The sequence below is a fragment of the Vigna angularis genome, chromosome 7 (assembly GCF_016808095.1).
Source record: "Vigna angularis cultivar LongXiaoDou No.4 chromosome 7, ASM1680809v1, whole genome shotgun sequence".
Classification (NCBI taxonomy): Eukaryota; Viridiplantae; Streptophyta; class Magnoliopsida; order Fabales; family Fabaceae; genus Vigna; species Vigna angularis.
Window position 1 is genome coordinate 20,684,200 of NC_068976.1, and position 16,052 is coordinate 20,700,251.

The 16,052-nt window shown below is 32.5% G+C and overlaps 2 protein-coding genes across 11 annotated transcripts; both read right to left on the minus strand.

The window, feature by feature from the left end:
• Window positions 1–42: 42 nt before the first annotated feature.
• LOC108338279 (mitogen-activated protein kinase 20) lies at window positions 43–5,805 on the minus strand. Of its 10 annotated transcripts, XM_052880078.1 has the most exons (13): window positions 5,520–5,804; window positions 5,348–5,387; window positions 5,087–5,159; window positions 3,884–4,292; window positions 3,389–3,516; window positions 3,221–3,280; window positions 2,787–2,936; window positions 2,527–2,682; window positions 2,113–2,324; window positions 1,884–1,985; window positions 778–935; window positions 529–691; window positions 43–397 (listed from the first exon to the last, which is right to left on the minus strand). In XM_052880078.1, the coding sequence occupies exons 1-13, from the start codon at window positions 5,545–5,547 to the stop codon at window positions 373–375; spliced, it is 1,704 nt and encodes a 567-aa protein (XP_052736038.1). In that variant the 5' UTR covers window positions 5,548–5,804; the 3' UTR covers window positions 43–372. The 10 variants fall into 10 exon arrangements, with proteins under 10 accessions (XP_052736038.1, XP_052736034.1, XP_052736033.1 ...); XM_052880074.1 differs by having other exon boundaries at window positions 43–691; window positions 5,584–5,803; XM_052880073.1 differs by having other exon boundaries at window positions 43–691; window positions 5,520–5,803.
• A 3,288-nt stretch (window positions 5,806–9,093) lies between these two features.
• LOC108337353 (uncharacterized) lies at window positions 9,094–14,349 on the minus strand. The gene is made up of 16 exons (XM_017573858.2): window positions 14,229–14,349; window positions 14,062–14,112; window positions 13,592–13,767; window positions 13,339–13,416; window positions 13,135–13,246; window positions 12,265–12,349; window positions 12,126–12,177; window positions 11,991–12,052; window positions 11,797–11,912; window positions 11,592–11,713; window positions 11,269–11,337; window positions 11,049–11,106; window positions 10,758–10,831; window positions 10,377–10,425; window positions 10,133–10,212; window positions 9,094–9,855 (listed from the first exon to the last, which is right to left on the minus strand). The coding sequence occupies exons 1-16, from the start codon at window positions 14,281–14,283 to the stop codon at window positions 9,793–9,795; spliced, it is 1,302 nt and encodes a 433-aa protein (XP_017429347.1). The 5' UTR covers window positions 14,284–14,349; the 3' UTR covers window positions 9,094–9,792.
• Between the last annotated feature and the right edge of the window lie 1,703 nt (window positions 14,350–16,052).

Sequence of the window (16,052 nt, forward strand, 5' to 3'; positions counted from 1 at the left end):
ATGTAGGGAAAAGGTTGTGTGGATTGAATTACAAGATAGAACTCAATTTCAATTGTTCAGTTTATTGATAACTGAAACCAATGTTTACAAGGTTTGACAAGAGAAAGCTGGTTCTTTCTGGGAAAGTAGCACTAACTCAATCATCTTACACAAAGCACCACCAGAGACTACTACTTCTCCACTGTAAAGAAACTTCTCTTGTGCTCGACAAGGATTGCTCCACCTGGCCAAACTATTCACAAGCCAACATTCTTCTAGAACAACCTTGTAATACCATACTGTACTGGTCCAACCTTTCTATGAGCAGTTGTACTAATCCCACCATATTGATGAGCTTTTGTTTGTAGCAACTTTGTATCAATGGCTATTCGGTCATCCTGCTCTATCTTGTTCACTCCTGCTCGTGTCATGAAAAAGGGGTTGGAATCAATATTTATTGCTATTTCTGGTGTTATTTGGCCATTCACACAACATTGCTGTGCAAGTTTTGATTGTAAAGATACACACTTCTCAGCTTCTGTTGCTGACCTTTCTTGTTTCCCAGAGGTTAATCTTTGATAATGATTCGTAGGGGGAGTAGGTTGAGAAGGAGGAACAGAACCTCTCATAAATGTCCTGGGCTCGTATGAACCCTTGACAACACTTGCATACTCGTATGGAATAACCGGCCCAACAACTTTACCAGGTTTTGCTGAAAACAAGAATGTTTGCTAGCTGATTACTGACAATGCTCATAAACCTGACAAAGCACGATGATATATGATAACAATGACATACCATGTGAAAATTTTTGCAGACCCTGAATGGACCTTGGCACAGGATTTTCTGTATCCCTGGAATTATTGCTGTATTCCTCAGTTGTTTGCCTGATTTTGCTGGAAGCAATATTTGATTGCTCTTTTGTGGGTACTGTATTTGAATGTATAATTGTTGACCTGTCGATAATTCCAAAAGGAAAATAAGGAAATCAAACAAGAAAAATTTAGTGTGATGTAATCTAATTAAGTTCCCCATTAATGACACTAAATTATGGCTCAGATAAATATCAATAACAGGTTTGAAATAATTGAGTGCATTTGCAACTCGTGCACGTCACTTCATCGACGATATAGTCAACAACATCTTACATTAATGCATCTTAGAAAAATGTATAGTAATTCCCTATGATCTAAAACCAACACCAAATTCACCGATTTAATTGAAAAATCAGTAAATCCGTCTTGCGTCCAGTCCAAATATACAACTAAATCAGCCATAAGACAAATCAGTCAATGAGCAAGAAAATCAATGAGAAAAAGCCAAAAAACAGTTCCCAGTGAACCTATAAAAAATACTTAACAGACACCTTTTTTACTTCTAAGAAAAATGAAAAAAAAAGGTTCAAATATTAATCATCATTTTTTAATTATAAATGTCAAATTGATACTGTTGTTAATAGACATTGCTGTTTAATGTTGAAATTTAGACACAAGTATAATGATATATTTGATTTGGACTTTTTTTATAAAATGCCGTTTCACCTTTAGCTTTTAGCCTTATAAAATTAAGATATCATGTTTCTTCAATATATTTTATGCATTTATTATATTATTATTTAATACCTTGACCAGTCAAGTTTTAAACAGTGATAGCATCTATGCACATGGAAGATGAAATTAGAACAGGTATCGCGTCAAAACCAGTTGTCTGTATGTGTCAGTTCCTATTTGCACATAGCATAATTTTCTTAAGCATCTCATATAGACATTAGTGTATTCAACAATCATCATAGAATATTCAATGCTGTGTTAAATATAATATAATCAAGAGAACTTTTTTCCAACAACGCATGATAATAATAAATGACAATTAAAATCCAATGAGTTACTACATTAACGAATTACCTGGGAAGTGATACATGCTTTCTTTCAGGTGGCAGAACTGGACTACTTTTGCCACCAGTTTCCTCAAGATGAGTAAATTGCTTCTTGAATTGATCAACAGCACTGTGAAGAATAAGCACCAATTACGATAAGGAGAAGAATAATAGGGTAGAACGTGAAATATATATATATATATTAAGGAAAATAAGATAACCAGTTGAAGAATGAACCGAAAACAAATAATAAAAACCTTGGGTAAAGAAAATTAGTTCTCTCTGTTCCATTTATGTAGTCTTTCAATAGTTGAGGATGATACTCTAGAATCTCACGAAAGATTAACTCTCCAATTTCTTCCTTTGTGACTCTTCTCCTTTCGAATTCAAACTCCATTTTTGTAATAGGCTGGCATGATGGCTCCCTCTCAACTTTCGCAAGTCCCTTGAAGTAAGGATCAGCTAATGCCTGAAAATGCCAAATCCTTCAAAATTCTTGAGCAAGAAAATCACAAATTATTGCACACAATGAAACTGCTGTGTGATTGATTACACATTTCTATTTGTCCAAACTCCAAAAGAAAAAGCGTAAGTTCTAGAAACAGTTACTAATGTAACTAGAATAATTTTTCAACTCACACAAACAAAGCATAGAGAACAATATAACAAACCTCTTCAGCAGTTGGCCGGTCTTTTGGATCAAAGGCGAGTAACTTTTCAAGTAGTCGTAGGGCTAAAGGATCTGCATTAGGAAACTTTTGTGCAAATGGTATAGGCTGTTTTTTCCTCATACTAGTCAGGTATCTCCGTGCCTTATCATTGCGTACCTGCATCCAACACAAAGATTCAAAATTGTCACCAAAAAAATGATGTTGGAAAAATGAAGTTAAGCAAATGCTGACAGTTTCCCTCTACAGAGAAAAATAATTACCCGAGATATTGTATCAAGCGATGGCGTACCAAGCAGATCTGTCATCAGATCCAACTGATGCACAACATTTTTTCCAGGAAAAAGAGGCTTTCCTATCAATACTTCAGCAAAGATGCAACCTATACTCCAAATATCAATTGCTGGAGTATACTGCATTCAATACCTTAGCGTTAACCCACCAGAAGACACAAAACTAACAGAAACTAGAAACCAGTGGATTAATAATTAATAATAAATAACAGATTGGTCTTGGGTCTTACTTTTAGCTATTGAGGGGAAAGAACATAACAGAAAGCATGTATCATGTGTTGATATGAAATTTCTACACAAAACTATTGAGCATGAATTAGGGTATGGAGATTCAAGACTATGCAGAATTTGGTTCTCTTCTTTTATATTCAAGACTATACAAAAGAATCTTGAAAAAGTCATACCCTTGAGTAAAAGGATCCACAGAGCTCCGGTGCTCTATACCACCTTGTAGCAACATAATCCTATAGAAATAATATATTAAGTAAGCAAGAAAAACATCAGCCATCTGTTATCTAGCAAAGCTGTAAAATGGGTGTGAAACAAACAGAGGAAATTTTATGATGGAATACCGTCCAAAATACAGTTGTTGGCGTGTCACTAAAAGCAACTCTAGCTAACCCAAAATCACATATTTTAAGTTTACAGTTTGCATTGGCTAATATATTCTTTGGCTTCAAGTCTCGATGATAGACATTTGCTGCAATGTGTTGATAAATATTAGATCAGCATTAATACTGGCATTGAAGTCAGCAAAATTAAGTTGATTAATACACAGTAAAATATATAAAAAAAGGAAAATGAATAAGTAAAACATTTTGGTCAAACCACATAAGTTTAAGGAAATCCAGCCACGAGGTAAAAACAAAGTCAACAGCAACAGTTAGAAAAAAAAAAACTGATATACATAATGCTGACATCTGCGTAAAGAGAAATGCAAAGGAATGATGCAATTTCAGTCACATTCCATTCAAGTGCTGAAAACAAGGTATAGCTATTATTAGCAACACAATGCGCATTCTAATAAGATATTGATAAACAAGTAAGTATCAGATATTGAAAAATACCAGTGTGAATATACTTCAGTGCTCGAAGCAACTGGTACAGAAAAAATTGATAGTGCTCTTTTGTTAAGTCATCATTGGCTTTAATGACTTGATGCAGATCAGACTCCATTAGCTCAAAAACGACATAAATATCCTTAAAGTCCCTCCTCGAAGGTGGCAACATAACATGCTTAATTTCAACAATATCAGGATGTCGAAGAAGTCTAAGCAACTTTATCTCACGGAGAATACGTGCAGTATCAGATACATGCTCGAAGATATCATGTATCTTTTTAATTGCTACTTTCTCGCCAGTATGAGTGTCTATAGCTGAACAAACAACACCATAACTGCCTTTCCCAATGACTTCTTGAATTTTGTACCTGTTGGCATCGCCATAATCGGAGAAAAATTCCATCTCCATTGAACCCTGTTGCAAAGATATAAAAGTAATCCACATAGGAAAATCAGGCATGCCCAAATTTGGTCATCTACAAACGTTAATAAATCAAGCTAAAGCAACAAACCGGAAATAGGTTTTCAAAGTAGATAAATTGAAATTAAAATAATAAATAAACATTCTTTGCTATATCTCAGAATCCATGATCCATCCATAAGTTCAATACACATTAAACAAACAAAATAGCGTGTGCCATATAATTTACATTATGGAACTAACTCGGTATTGAAGAATCATAGACTCAGATTGGAAACTATATTTTCAGTAATTTGGTCATGTCAGCAACGTAGATTGGACTAACACAAGCAAAATAACAAACAATAAACAAAAAAACACATTGTCACCATAAACAGCGTCACTCCCCGTCCCCAGCTTGTTCCAGCCAAAAGGAGAAAATATAGCGCTTAAAACCATAAACACATCACAATTCTTAGACTATAACTTTTCTCTTCCCCAATTCACCATTTGTTGTCATTCACCGACGTTTATTTGGGAGAGTCAATCTCGTACAATGCACCTAACGCGTGCGAAACACATCTCAGAAGACGTAGAAACAAAGAAAAGCAAAAGGGTGGGTTGATTGAGATGGAAGATCAACCCCAGGAATGCAATCTAGCAAGTAAAAAGAAGAACCACGCAAAATTCATGAACATATTAGAGTACTGCAGAAATGGTGAAAAAAAATAAAGACCCTGTCAACCAAACGTCACGTGGGGGAGAGAAATTATGTCACTGGTGGACTAAATATAAGAGAGCTAACTAACATCATAAGAAGGCCCCATGGAAGAAACTTGGCAGAGCCTCGCTACCACGCCTAGACTTGAGTAATCTAAAATTCTGAGAAGTAACCCACCAACACAGAAGGAGACAAAATTTTAGTTTTATCATTCATTACTCTGCTTAGATACAAAAAGGGCACCCTCATCATTCATTCAGGGACAGAGAAAGACTTGAAAAAAGCAATACTTTTAGTGAAGCAACTAATAAGAGTAAAGCATAATGAAGAAAACAAACAACAAATCCACCTTTTTTCTGTGATCTTGCTGCATTCTGAGACAAGAGCCACTACAAATTAAGCCACCAATAGGAAAGACATAGAAAGGTAAGGTTCAATTTTGACATAAAACAAAACCCAAGCACATTTACCCCCCCTACCCCAGCTCCTTCAACCCACACAGAATCCAAATACAACCCCACCTCCAATCCCAACACCAAACTGGCACATGAAGCGACGTAGATCTAACTCAGAGACAAAACTCACCCATCTCTCTCTCACCCCACACTCAGATCCCAGAGGAGCTTCTTCAACCAAAAGCGCGTTTGAGGAAGCTAAAACGAGTGGCCCGGAAGAGGAGTACACCGACACAAGGAGAAAGAGTGAAAATTTTGAAAGGCTTCGTTGTTGGAATGAGTTGTTTGTTGAGTTGTATGAGAGGGTGGCTCTTCTCTCTCTCTGCTTCGCATTCGCTTGTGAGATACGGATATGGTATGATTCTTATTATACCCAAGTGGCGTATTTGGTATTTAGAGAGAATATGGAGGGTGTTTTCGTAAATTCAGGTTCCTAAAACCTGGTTACGAAGTAAGATGGCAGATACTGTTCTGGAATTACCTGTCTGTCTCCTCTCCAACTTACATGGCATAGGGAATGTGCCAAACACGTGTCACCTTCCAAAATATTAATCTCACAATTTTCATTTTCAAAGATATAATATTTTTTTTATTTACATGGTTTTATTTTTTTGATATTTTTCACAACTTACAATTCAAAATGTATATCTTTTTTCCAAATAACCCTTAAATATTTATAAATAAATAAAACGTCTTCAAAATAATTTTTTTCTTCTACATTTATCTTTCATTTTAAACATATTATACTTATTATTATTACTATTAAAATATAATGTAATTCTTAAATATATGAACTGAATTGCATTTTAATAATAATGTATATAAACTAAATTTCATTTTAGTGACAACGTGTAAGAATCTATCTGAAATAAGGGACAAGTATAAATAATTAAAATTATTTTTAAAGACTTTATTTTAATTTATTAAAATTCCAAAACTAGATTAAAATTTGTGTACAATTTTAAGATTCAACTTTACCATTTACTAATTTATTAGTGTAAAATCACGCAGAACAAATAATAACCATTCTTAAACCAAGATTAAAAATGATACGATGTTAAAAGTAAAAGTACATATAATAAAAATATTAAGAAATAATCATCATAACAAATATAGTGATATTCTTTATAATCAGGGGAAGTATCTCGTTGATTTAGTCATGTTAGTTTAATATATTATATTTATCATTTACTTCCATAAGAACAAAATTACAAACATTTGTCTAGCCATATACTATCATGCTATTATTAGCTACAAACGTCAAACTAATGATCACACTAATAATATTAAAAGTGACCCCAAATAGTTAATAATACCCACGACATTAATAATCTCACAGAAATGTATAATTAAAATTCAACTCTATTAATCCATTTCAAATAGATGTGAATTAGGTCTTATAAGATTAATTAGTTATTCAATTAAAAAAATTAAAGTTAATTTTCTTTTATTCAAAAGATATATATATATATATATATAACCTCTAAATAAATCATGTGAAATATGGATGAGACTTGCTTTAGACAGATCCCAAGACATTCATCGAACATAATAAAAGATCACATCAAAATGTTGTCTTATACATTAATTAACTTTAACCTTTTTTCTATTAAAGCTGTGCATCACAAATAGTGCACATTTAGCAATTAATTAATATATTCGTATAAACTTTAACCTTTCTTTTACTTTACACTTACTTTACTTCCACAACAATACCAGACATTCTAATTAACCACAGGATTTAGCAACACATCCAACAGAGACAGAGTAAATCGTTTTCAAAATCAAAACAATGATATATCCACTGCAAATTCAGACATTTACTATTCAATAAATCAAATTCTTCTTAATTTTCATCAGTGTGTATCGATATCATCTTCGAGATCTCGTTAGTGTAATATCTTTGAAAATGAATTTTTCGATTTAACATAATTTAACAAATACTTTGGAAAGTAAGTTTTATATCTATTCTTAGTTGTCTTAGAATTGAAAAATATATATTTAGTTTTGTTCTATGTAAGATATATTAAAACTTGTCTTTAATCTCCCAAAGGATCACATTCTATATTTAAAATACATGCTGAAAATATATACCATTTATATATGTAAATTGTTATCCTTTTAAAAATTATTGGTTACACTATGCTATAAAGGACTTAGCATTTTACATAACATGTATAATCTTAGTTATAAAAATAAAACATTCAATAGTTTTCCACTTTGCTATAAGAAGTAAATTTAGTGATGGAATACATTAGTGTTTTCTCTTACTTTAATTTAGTGTAAATTTTAGCAATATTAAAGTGGGGAACAACATGAGCATGCTTACATGACACGTGTAAGGCATATTTCACGCTTACGCTATATGGATTCATGAGTCATGCATCAACATATGGTTTCATAAAACTATAATTATTTTAATTCAAAAAGTCTTATTATCATTCTAGAAATATAGTGTTGCAGATTATTGGCATTTTAAATTCAAATAAAACGTAACAAAAGACATCACAGGAATCTACTAACCTGGGTGTTAGGTTGCATGAAAGGTTGTCCATAACCTCCAAAATGGACATTTTATCTGCACTGAAAACGCATTCTTGACAACATTGCCTCAAAAAAAGAAAGAAAGAAAACAATAATATAATAATTAAGGGTTAAATGGATCGAAGGTTATGCAAAGTGACGTAACAACAACAGTAAAATAGTATTAATAAATCCAGGTTGCGTTTTTCAATTCAGACAACAAGGAACCAGAATTTAGCAATTCGAGATTTGGATTTAAAAATTCTTTATAATAAATACATTCTATTTTAAAAGTAAACTTCTTTGGATTTTCTTAAATAATAATGTTAAAATAAACAATCAATATACACATACTGACAAAAAAATCTTGTATTACCCAATAAAATATTGACTCAACAGAACATTAATTTATTTAAATTTAAGAAAATGGAGAAAGAAAGGATTGGGACGTGGCACAATAATGAAACACAAGAATTTTGGCATCCCGATACGTTATTACTTTTAATTTTGTAAGTTTTATAATTTTCTAAGTTATTTATAATTCATTCCATATTAATTAATATTTAAATTATTTCATTAGTTTCAATTTGAAGCAGCTGTTTAGTAAAATTGATTATAATAAACTATAGAGTATTAGATTTTATGAAAAATTATTGGTAGACCAAAAAAGAGAAACCTAATTTGGATGATGAAGGATCGAGGTTTAGAATAGTGATTCACGTATTTGACCTTCCCTTAAGTTAGGTGTCTAAATACAAGTAGGCGTATTTTAGTAGAAGAATACACGTAGAGGTATAAATAGGCAGCAAGAATATTCTATTAGGAGCAGAGCAGATGTGGGACCTTCTCACTGTCGGTTGCATTGCACCTACCTACCCGTGCTTGCTATCTCTCTATTGCAAAGGATATCTATCTTATTTCCATCTTCTGTTTTTCTTTTCTTATTCATCTATCAAACTTCACGTAAGTTTAAGGATTCTTACCATGTTTCACCCTTTCCATATTCTGCATTCAAATCTCATATCATGATTGAACAACCCTTCTCACTAATTATCTAAACCTAAACGCCGCTTTAGTGGCCATTCACAACTGAAAAAAATTGTAGTTTGGACCTGTGTAAAAATTCATAACCAGGTAAAGTTTCCTTTAAATATATTATCAAGTTACATTCATAATAACCGAGACCGTCAATTGGAATTGTACAACAGATTGCTGTATGAAACCATAACTTTCAATTTCAGTACAATCATTGTAAAAAAAACTATCACTGTAAAATGTCTGAGATACATTACCATCTGCCGACTTTTTCCCTTAATTGCTACGTAATGTGGAACAATCTAGCAGATTCAGCACAGTGAGTAATTACAATCATTTTTAGTGGGATGTCACGACAACACCTTGCATGGTCATTGTACCAGAATTTCTGGAAAGATAATTTCAGTGTCACTCACCGTACAGAAGTGTTGTGATCATGCTAATGAATTTTTCCTTCATAATTCAATACCTGGGAAACTATATAATAAATCTCTTGTAATCCTTCACAAGACGCTACATTAAAATTACTGCTAATTTCCATTTACTGGCAGAAATATCTTTTACGTAACACGGGCCATCCAAAATTTTATACAGTGGATGAATGGAGGTTCAAATTAATTGCCTTTCTCTCACCAGAAGAACGGTTGCAGTTGTATTAAAATACAAGAGTTAAAATGCTTCTTTATAATTCAACAGTACCATGAACATTCCATCTTTTGATTGTGTCCATTAATGTGACCTCGAGACAGCTCTATCTAACCAATATGAAGCATAGGTGGCTTTACCAACCAAGGGAATTCTTTGACTGCTGCAATTTTACGTTATACGAATTTTCTATCTCTTCCTGCAGTATTCATTATTTAAAATAGTTATGCTAGGTATACTTGAATGCTGAATCTGTAATAATACGGTATCAAGTTAGTAAGATAAACAGCATCAACACAAATGTTTGGATGAATTTCAGTTGTAATGCCACAAAAAATACGTATAAATAAACAGAAAATGAGTCACCGTTCCAAGCATTCCCTTATTACTCCCTTTCAAAATATATATTCCAAATGGTTAATAATAATGTCAGTGAGGTTAACTTAATGCAGTTCGGTGCAGTGGTGAAAATATACCTTGCAGGCTTTTAATAAAGGCTGTAAGAATGACGATCTGAAGAGCGTAATAGCATGTCCAAGCGAAGTTCTACTCAATTCTGCTATCAAACAAGGTATTAAACCACTTTCCAAGTTGCAATTAGCATTAGAGGGAGCATATTAATGTACACAACCTGAACTCGAAGAGTCCAAGACACAATGTGACGGCAATGTGAAGATTTTACAAAAGGAAATTTCGATTGTTCGAGTGTAATTAACTTACCACCATCAACATCAGATCTTGAGCCTTCGTAATTAAGCTCTTCTATCAGCTGCAATGTCACATACAACTCAAAATACTAAGCAAGATCGAGACACAAAAAGTGTTCAGAAAAAAAATTTATGGTACAAAACTACAAATGCAATGGTGAAATACAGGCATATATTTTATGCCCCCACTTTAATCATGTCAAAAGGTGATATTTCCTTTTTCCACATGAAAATGTGTTAGAAAAGGGAGCGAGTTTCACTATGCATGTCCCAAATACTGTTAAGTAATAAATAGGAACTTCCCACATGAAAAATACGCAAATAACTGAACCAGTGGAAAGTTTTCCCCTCCCTTGAATGCAGGTAAGAAAATTGCATTGCAGAATAAGTTTACCTGTGAAAGGGTGGGTACTGTAGTAGGATCAAATTCGTCGCACCGATTTGGATCAATTGGGACACAAACACGACCTACAACAAAGAACAATACCATGTAATGCTAAACAATCAAAGTGAATTCGATCAAACAGTTTATACCGGGAGATAGCTTTATAGTTCAACTTTTCTCTTTAAAAATCAGAAGGCAAAACCATATGATTATAATGTCATCGGTGAAAATCCCAAGCCTCAAATAAAAAATTCAATTGATTGTCAATAAAAATTGTGCATAAACATATTAGACACTGACCTGTTTTGGGATGTACACAGAATGGAGCCTTGAGCAAATGATTCATATGTTTAGAAACCTATAACATAAACAGTCTTAATGAACAACCTGAACTTAAAATTAGCCAAAAGGTGTTATTGGTAATACAGAGACATTGCTGGGCACTTCGACTACAGAAACGGTACTATTATGAAAGATAAAAAGAGGATGTGGGAAAAAGGAAAGCAGGTGATCGACAAACCTCCATATCAAGCCTCGGATATGTAAAGGAGAACACAATCTCTTCAACACATCGGCGCAGCCCTTGCGCCTTCAAAAAGTATTACGGAAACATTAATAATAAATGGAAACAACAAATCATGCTTGTTCCATAAAATTCCGCATCATTGCATACAATTTACAATCAACTTTAAATGAATAAGAAGCATGTAACAACTGTAGGAGGTCACGCCAAGAATTTCAAGACCAATATTGCTCGAGAGTTCCATGCTCTTTCGATTTTTAAAATGTTCGTACAAATATTGAAGAGAGCAGACAGCATTTCCTAAAAGGAAGCTTACATACCTTATGTTTTCCAGATTGCAGCAACTGTTTGAGTTGTTCCCATCGAACAACATTGATGTCTTCTTTTGCACTAGAAGACCGCCTACTATCGTGCCATCTCCCCCGAAGTTCAGAAGCAATAGCTGCAAAAGTTAAACCGCCTAAGATAGTAGCAGGAAATAAAGTAACAAGGTTCATATGAAGGAAGGACAGGAAAAAGAAGTACATTCATCAGGAATCATGCTTAGAATTTTCTCATATCTCTCCTCAGTAGCAAGTAAATTTTGTCCGGTAAGCAGATTTTTCTCGAAATAGTCTTTGAGAACGTTAGTGTATGATGTCCTGGAATAATAAAATACAGGTTAGGATACGAAATAAGAGATCTGGTTCGAAAAGTTAATCATTCGTATTAAGACTTACGCCAAGAAAGGATGAAGGGCAGCACCCGTCAAAGAAACCTTCTTATGACTATTTTCATTGCCCTGGACAGCATATATGAAATCAACAAACACTTCCACATGTATTCGAAAACCACTTGCCATCAGTATACTTTACCTTGTAGACACGAAAATAGTCAGCAATAGCACCTCTCTGCTCATTAGACAACCTGTATGAGAAAAGGTGGTGTTTGAATTTATGACTCTGTACGGTCACAAGTAGGCAAAGGATAACTTTTGATTGTTTAGTGCCTCACCTTCTTGCCTTCCCATCACAGACCCAGCAATGAACACCTCTGCGTCCACTGTATACCCAGAGAACGTGCTTGAAACCAAAGTCATCTGAAACAGTAGCCCCAAAGGAAAAGTCAACAAAAGTTACTAATAAAGCACATGCTCCCAAATAACGCCCACTTGATTTGGTAAATAACTAAGTAGGCTCAAAGTTGCAGCATGCAAAGCTAGTGTATATGAATTTAATGCATGTTGGATATTCTATATCCCTCGGAGTATTTTGACTATGTTCGTATAACGAAGAAAGTCTGAACCCAAAGGACAAAAAGAGCTAGGAAAAGAAAATCGCAATCTTTGATACGAAGATTAGCACAATGAAAGATCAGAAGTGGCATGAGAACAAATACAAGAGATGCTTGATGAAGCTCAAAACATGCAATCAGTGTGATTAACATCCAATAGTACGAAATATCGCGGAGTAACTCACTTAAGCACCGAGACTCCTCTAACAAGGTATATGAGGCATTGTCGAAGTCATACATTCCCCAGCAATAAAGATGTCAGTTAATTAAGATGTTGAAATAATGAAATGTACAAGACACAGCCTAGACTATAGCCACTCTCATAAATTTTCAAGTAGAAATCATGTCTCTTCCTGCTTCGGCAAAAAGAAACCTATTATGCTTAGGGATGACCACTCCAGTAAGTAAAGTCACCTGGTGATTATGAGGCAAACTTTTGTTATCTGATAGGATTTCCACCTAGTGATTTACACCCACTCCATGGTCTTTATATTTTAAGATATGTAATGCTGTCTAATTATTTCAATGCAATGAATATACATGGCAAATTTTCACTGTCTCTCTAGTATGATATAAGATGCAAACTAGTACCTCTCAAGGCAGTATCAATCACTTTGATTGCTATAGTCATTAACGGCCAGCAAACCAAACAAACGTCAGCACCTGAGCAGCAGTATCTAACATCATCATAGTCTGTCATATCCTACAGAGGCCCAAAAAAAGAAAAGGTGTCAAACGTGAAGAAGGCCACAATAACTAAAGGCTTCACTAGGAGACTGAGAGAAAAAATCTTACTATATCGAAAATCAACTCCCTCTCAACTGGGGCAAAGACATTATTTTCACTCTGCGCATAGGCATACCTTTTTGCAGGCTGAACCAACCAAAACACAGAGAACAGAATACGTGAGTGAATAAAAGCTACATCTTATCATCACAAAAGGATTGACGAAGAAAAAAACGCTTTGTAATTCCTGCATGAATTATAAGAACTTGTTGCCTAACAATGGAGTCTAGCTAGTGAGGGTTTGGAGAAGGAGGCACATTACATCAACAGAGTAGACAGGCCCAATATCTATCTTAACAGGGGACTTCTCTTTGACTGAATTTTCGAGCTCGTGTGCATTGTTGAAAGATTGGAAACGCAGATAAATATCATCCACCAGAGTGAAGGAAAACTCTCTCCGTCCCATATAGGATTGATCACAACCAGGGTGCTTCGCATCTACAAACAATCCCCACAAAAATGTAAAATCTAAATTAAAAGCAAAGTTAATTGTGTCCCAAGTCACTAAATTAGGAGATGTTCACTTTGTCCATTTATAAAAATTACACAAAGAGACGGATTTCAGAAAAGAACAAGGACAACAAAGTCTAGCATATTTCTATAAACAAGGAACAGAAACTGATATGATTATTTTAGAGAGATTAACGACGGATATCAATTTATTGGTGGGACTAGAAACACATTAGAATTAAGAATGTACACTCTTTAGAAACAAAGATTTGGCGATATTACCGTTGCCATAAGACACCCATCTACATAAATCGGTAAAAGGAAACAGCTTTCCTGGGGAAACGAGAAGAGGAAACGTTGAAGAGAAGTCAAACCCAGTACAAACCAATACAAATTATGATACTTTGACACGGAGAATAAAGGAACAGAAAAAACGGGAAGTAACGAACCGTAATATAGCTTAAGGTGATTGAGATTTAAATCGGGTTCTTGTTGTGGGATCATTTGCTTTGTGACCGAAACTGTGAAGTGGAAAGAAGAATTGGATTTGCGAAATGGGAAATCGAGGAATGCAGGAGTACAAGGGAAATGGCGGGAAGATAAAGATATATCTAGCGGGAAACTCAGGCCCTAATGGGCCTACTCCTATTCGGCCCATTCGACTTTGATTGCTATAGTCATTAACGACCAGCAAACCAATTGAAAAAAAGTAATTGAAAGATGATTCAATTAATTTAATTTGAATTCATGTTCTTTTTTAATTATAATTGTTTTACCTTTTTGGATTTTATTTAAAAATTTCATCATATAAAATAATAATAAAAAGCAGTTTTACTGCTTCCATACAAATATTTTAACAAATTAAAAATCAAGAAAACATAAATTCTATAAATTTATAAAAAAATATCTACACAATTATATATATATATATATATATATATATATATATATAAGAGATTTTATTTTTAGTGTCATATTTTCTTTCCAATTTTACCTTTAAATAATTTTTATAAAATCTAACCGTTTTTTTCTTGGCTTTTTTTAAATTTTATTATTTTTTCAAATTAAAAATTACCTATAAAATTATAAAAAATATTTATTTAATAAATTTTATAATATAACACTATCAATAATAATTTTATTATTTTTTATTATTATAAAATAAATATCTAAAATTATGTTAAGTTTAAATAGTTACTTATTTATTTATTTATAAAAAAATCAATGTTTAAACCAATGAAGTTCATTATATCTTAACAACACAACATAATTACATATTTTTTGTAAAATTATATTTGCATGTGTTAAATATGTTTTTAATCTATTACTTTTCACTAAAAATTAATTTTTTCATTTAATTTTAGACAATTTAATCTCTTCCTTTTTAAAAGTAAATGTAAATTTAATCATTTTAAAATGTCAAATCAATTTAATAAAATTTAGATAAAAAATTAAATTCACATTTTTAATTTGAATACTAAATTGAATCAAAACTTCAAAAAAAAAAATTTTAACTTTTATCAAAAATTAAATAATAAAAATATATTTAATTTTTTTATAATAAAAAAAACATAATCGTAAAATAAACTTTTTACTTGGTTATCAGACGGTAAACAATTTTCTACTTAGGTAAAAATTACCATACATTCAAATTATCCTATGAAGGATGATAGAATCGTAATTAGTTGTTTGGGAGAAACTTTCTAAAAATATATAATACATTTTAGAATGAGGTATGTGGAATGAATTTTCCAAATAAGATGTGTCACGGGATATTTTTTTTTTTTCAATGCATTGCCTTTCTTTTACTTTCTCAGTTAATAAAAAAATCTAGTAATAAATATTTTAGCTAAAGTTAACCGATTATTTTTCAAAAGAAACAAATTTGAATTTTTTAAGAATTGTGTTTAGATATTTTTGGAGCCAATTGTCTCCTTCAGTATTACAAAACTTAATGCATTTTCTGTTTTAGGTTGCTATTTAGATGTAATATATATATATATATATATATATATATATATATATATATATATATATATATATATATATATATATATATATATATATATATATGAACGAACGTATATATGTACATGTATATATAGTCAAATTAGCTGCTCACAATGAAGGAGGTAATGCAGGTACAATTAGATCCTCGAAAGTTTTGTCATAGTGATTGCAATGCATAAATTATTTAAATGCAATAAATTCATTTTTATCTTTTTGAAAATTCCAAATATTGTGACCAACACAAACTTTATTGTGTTACGTAT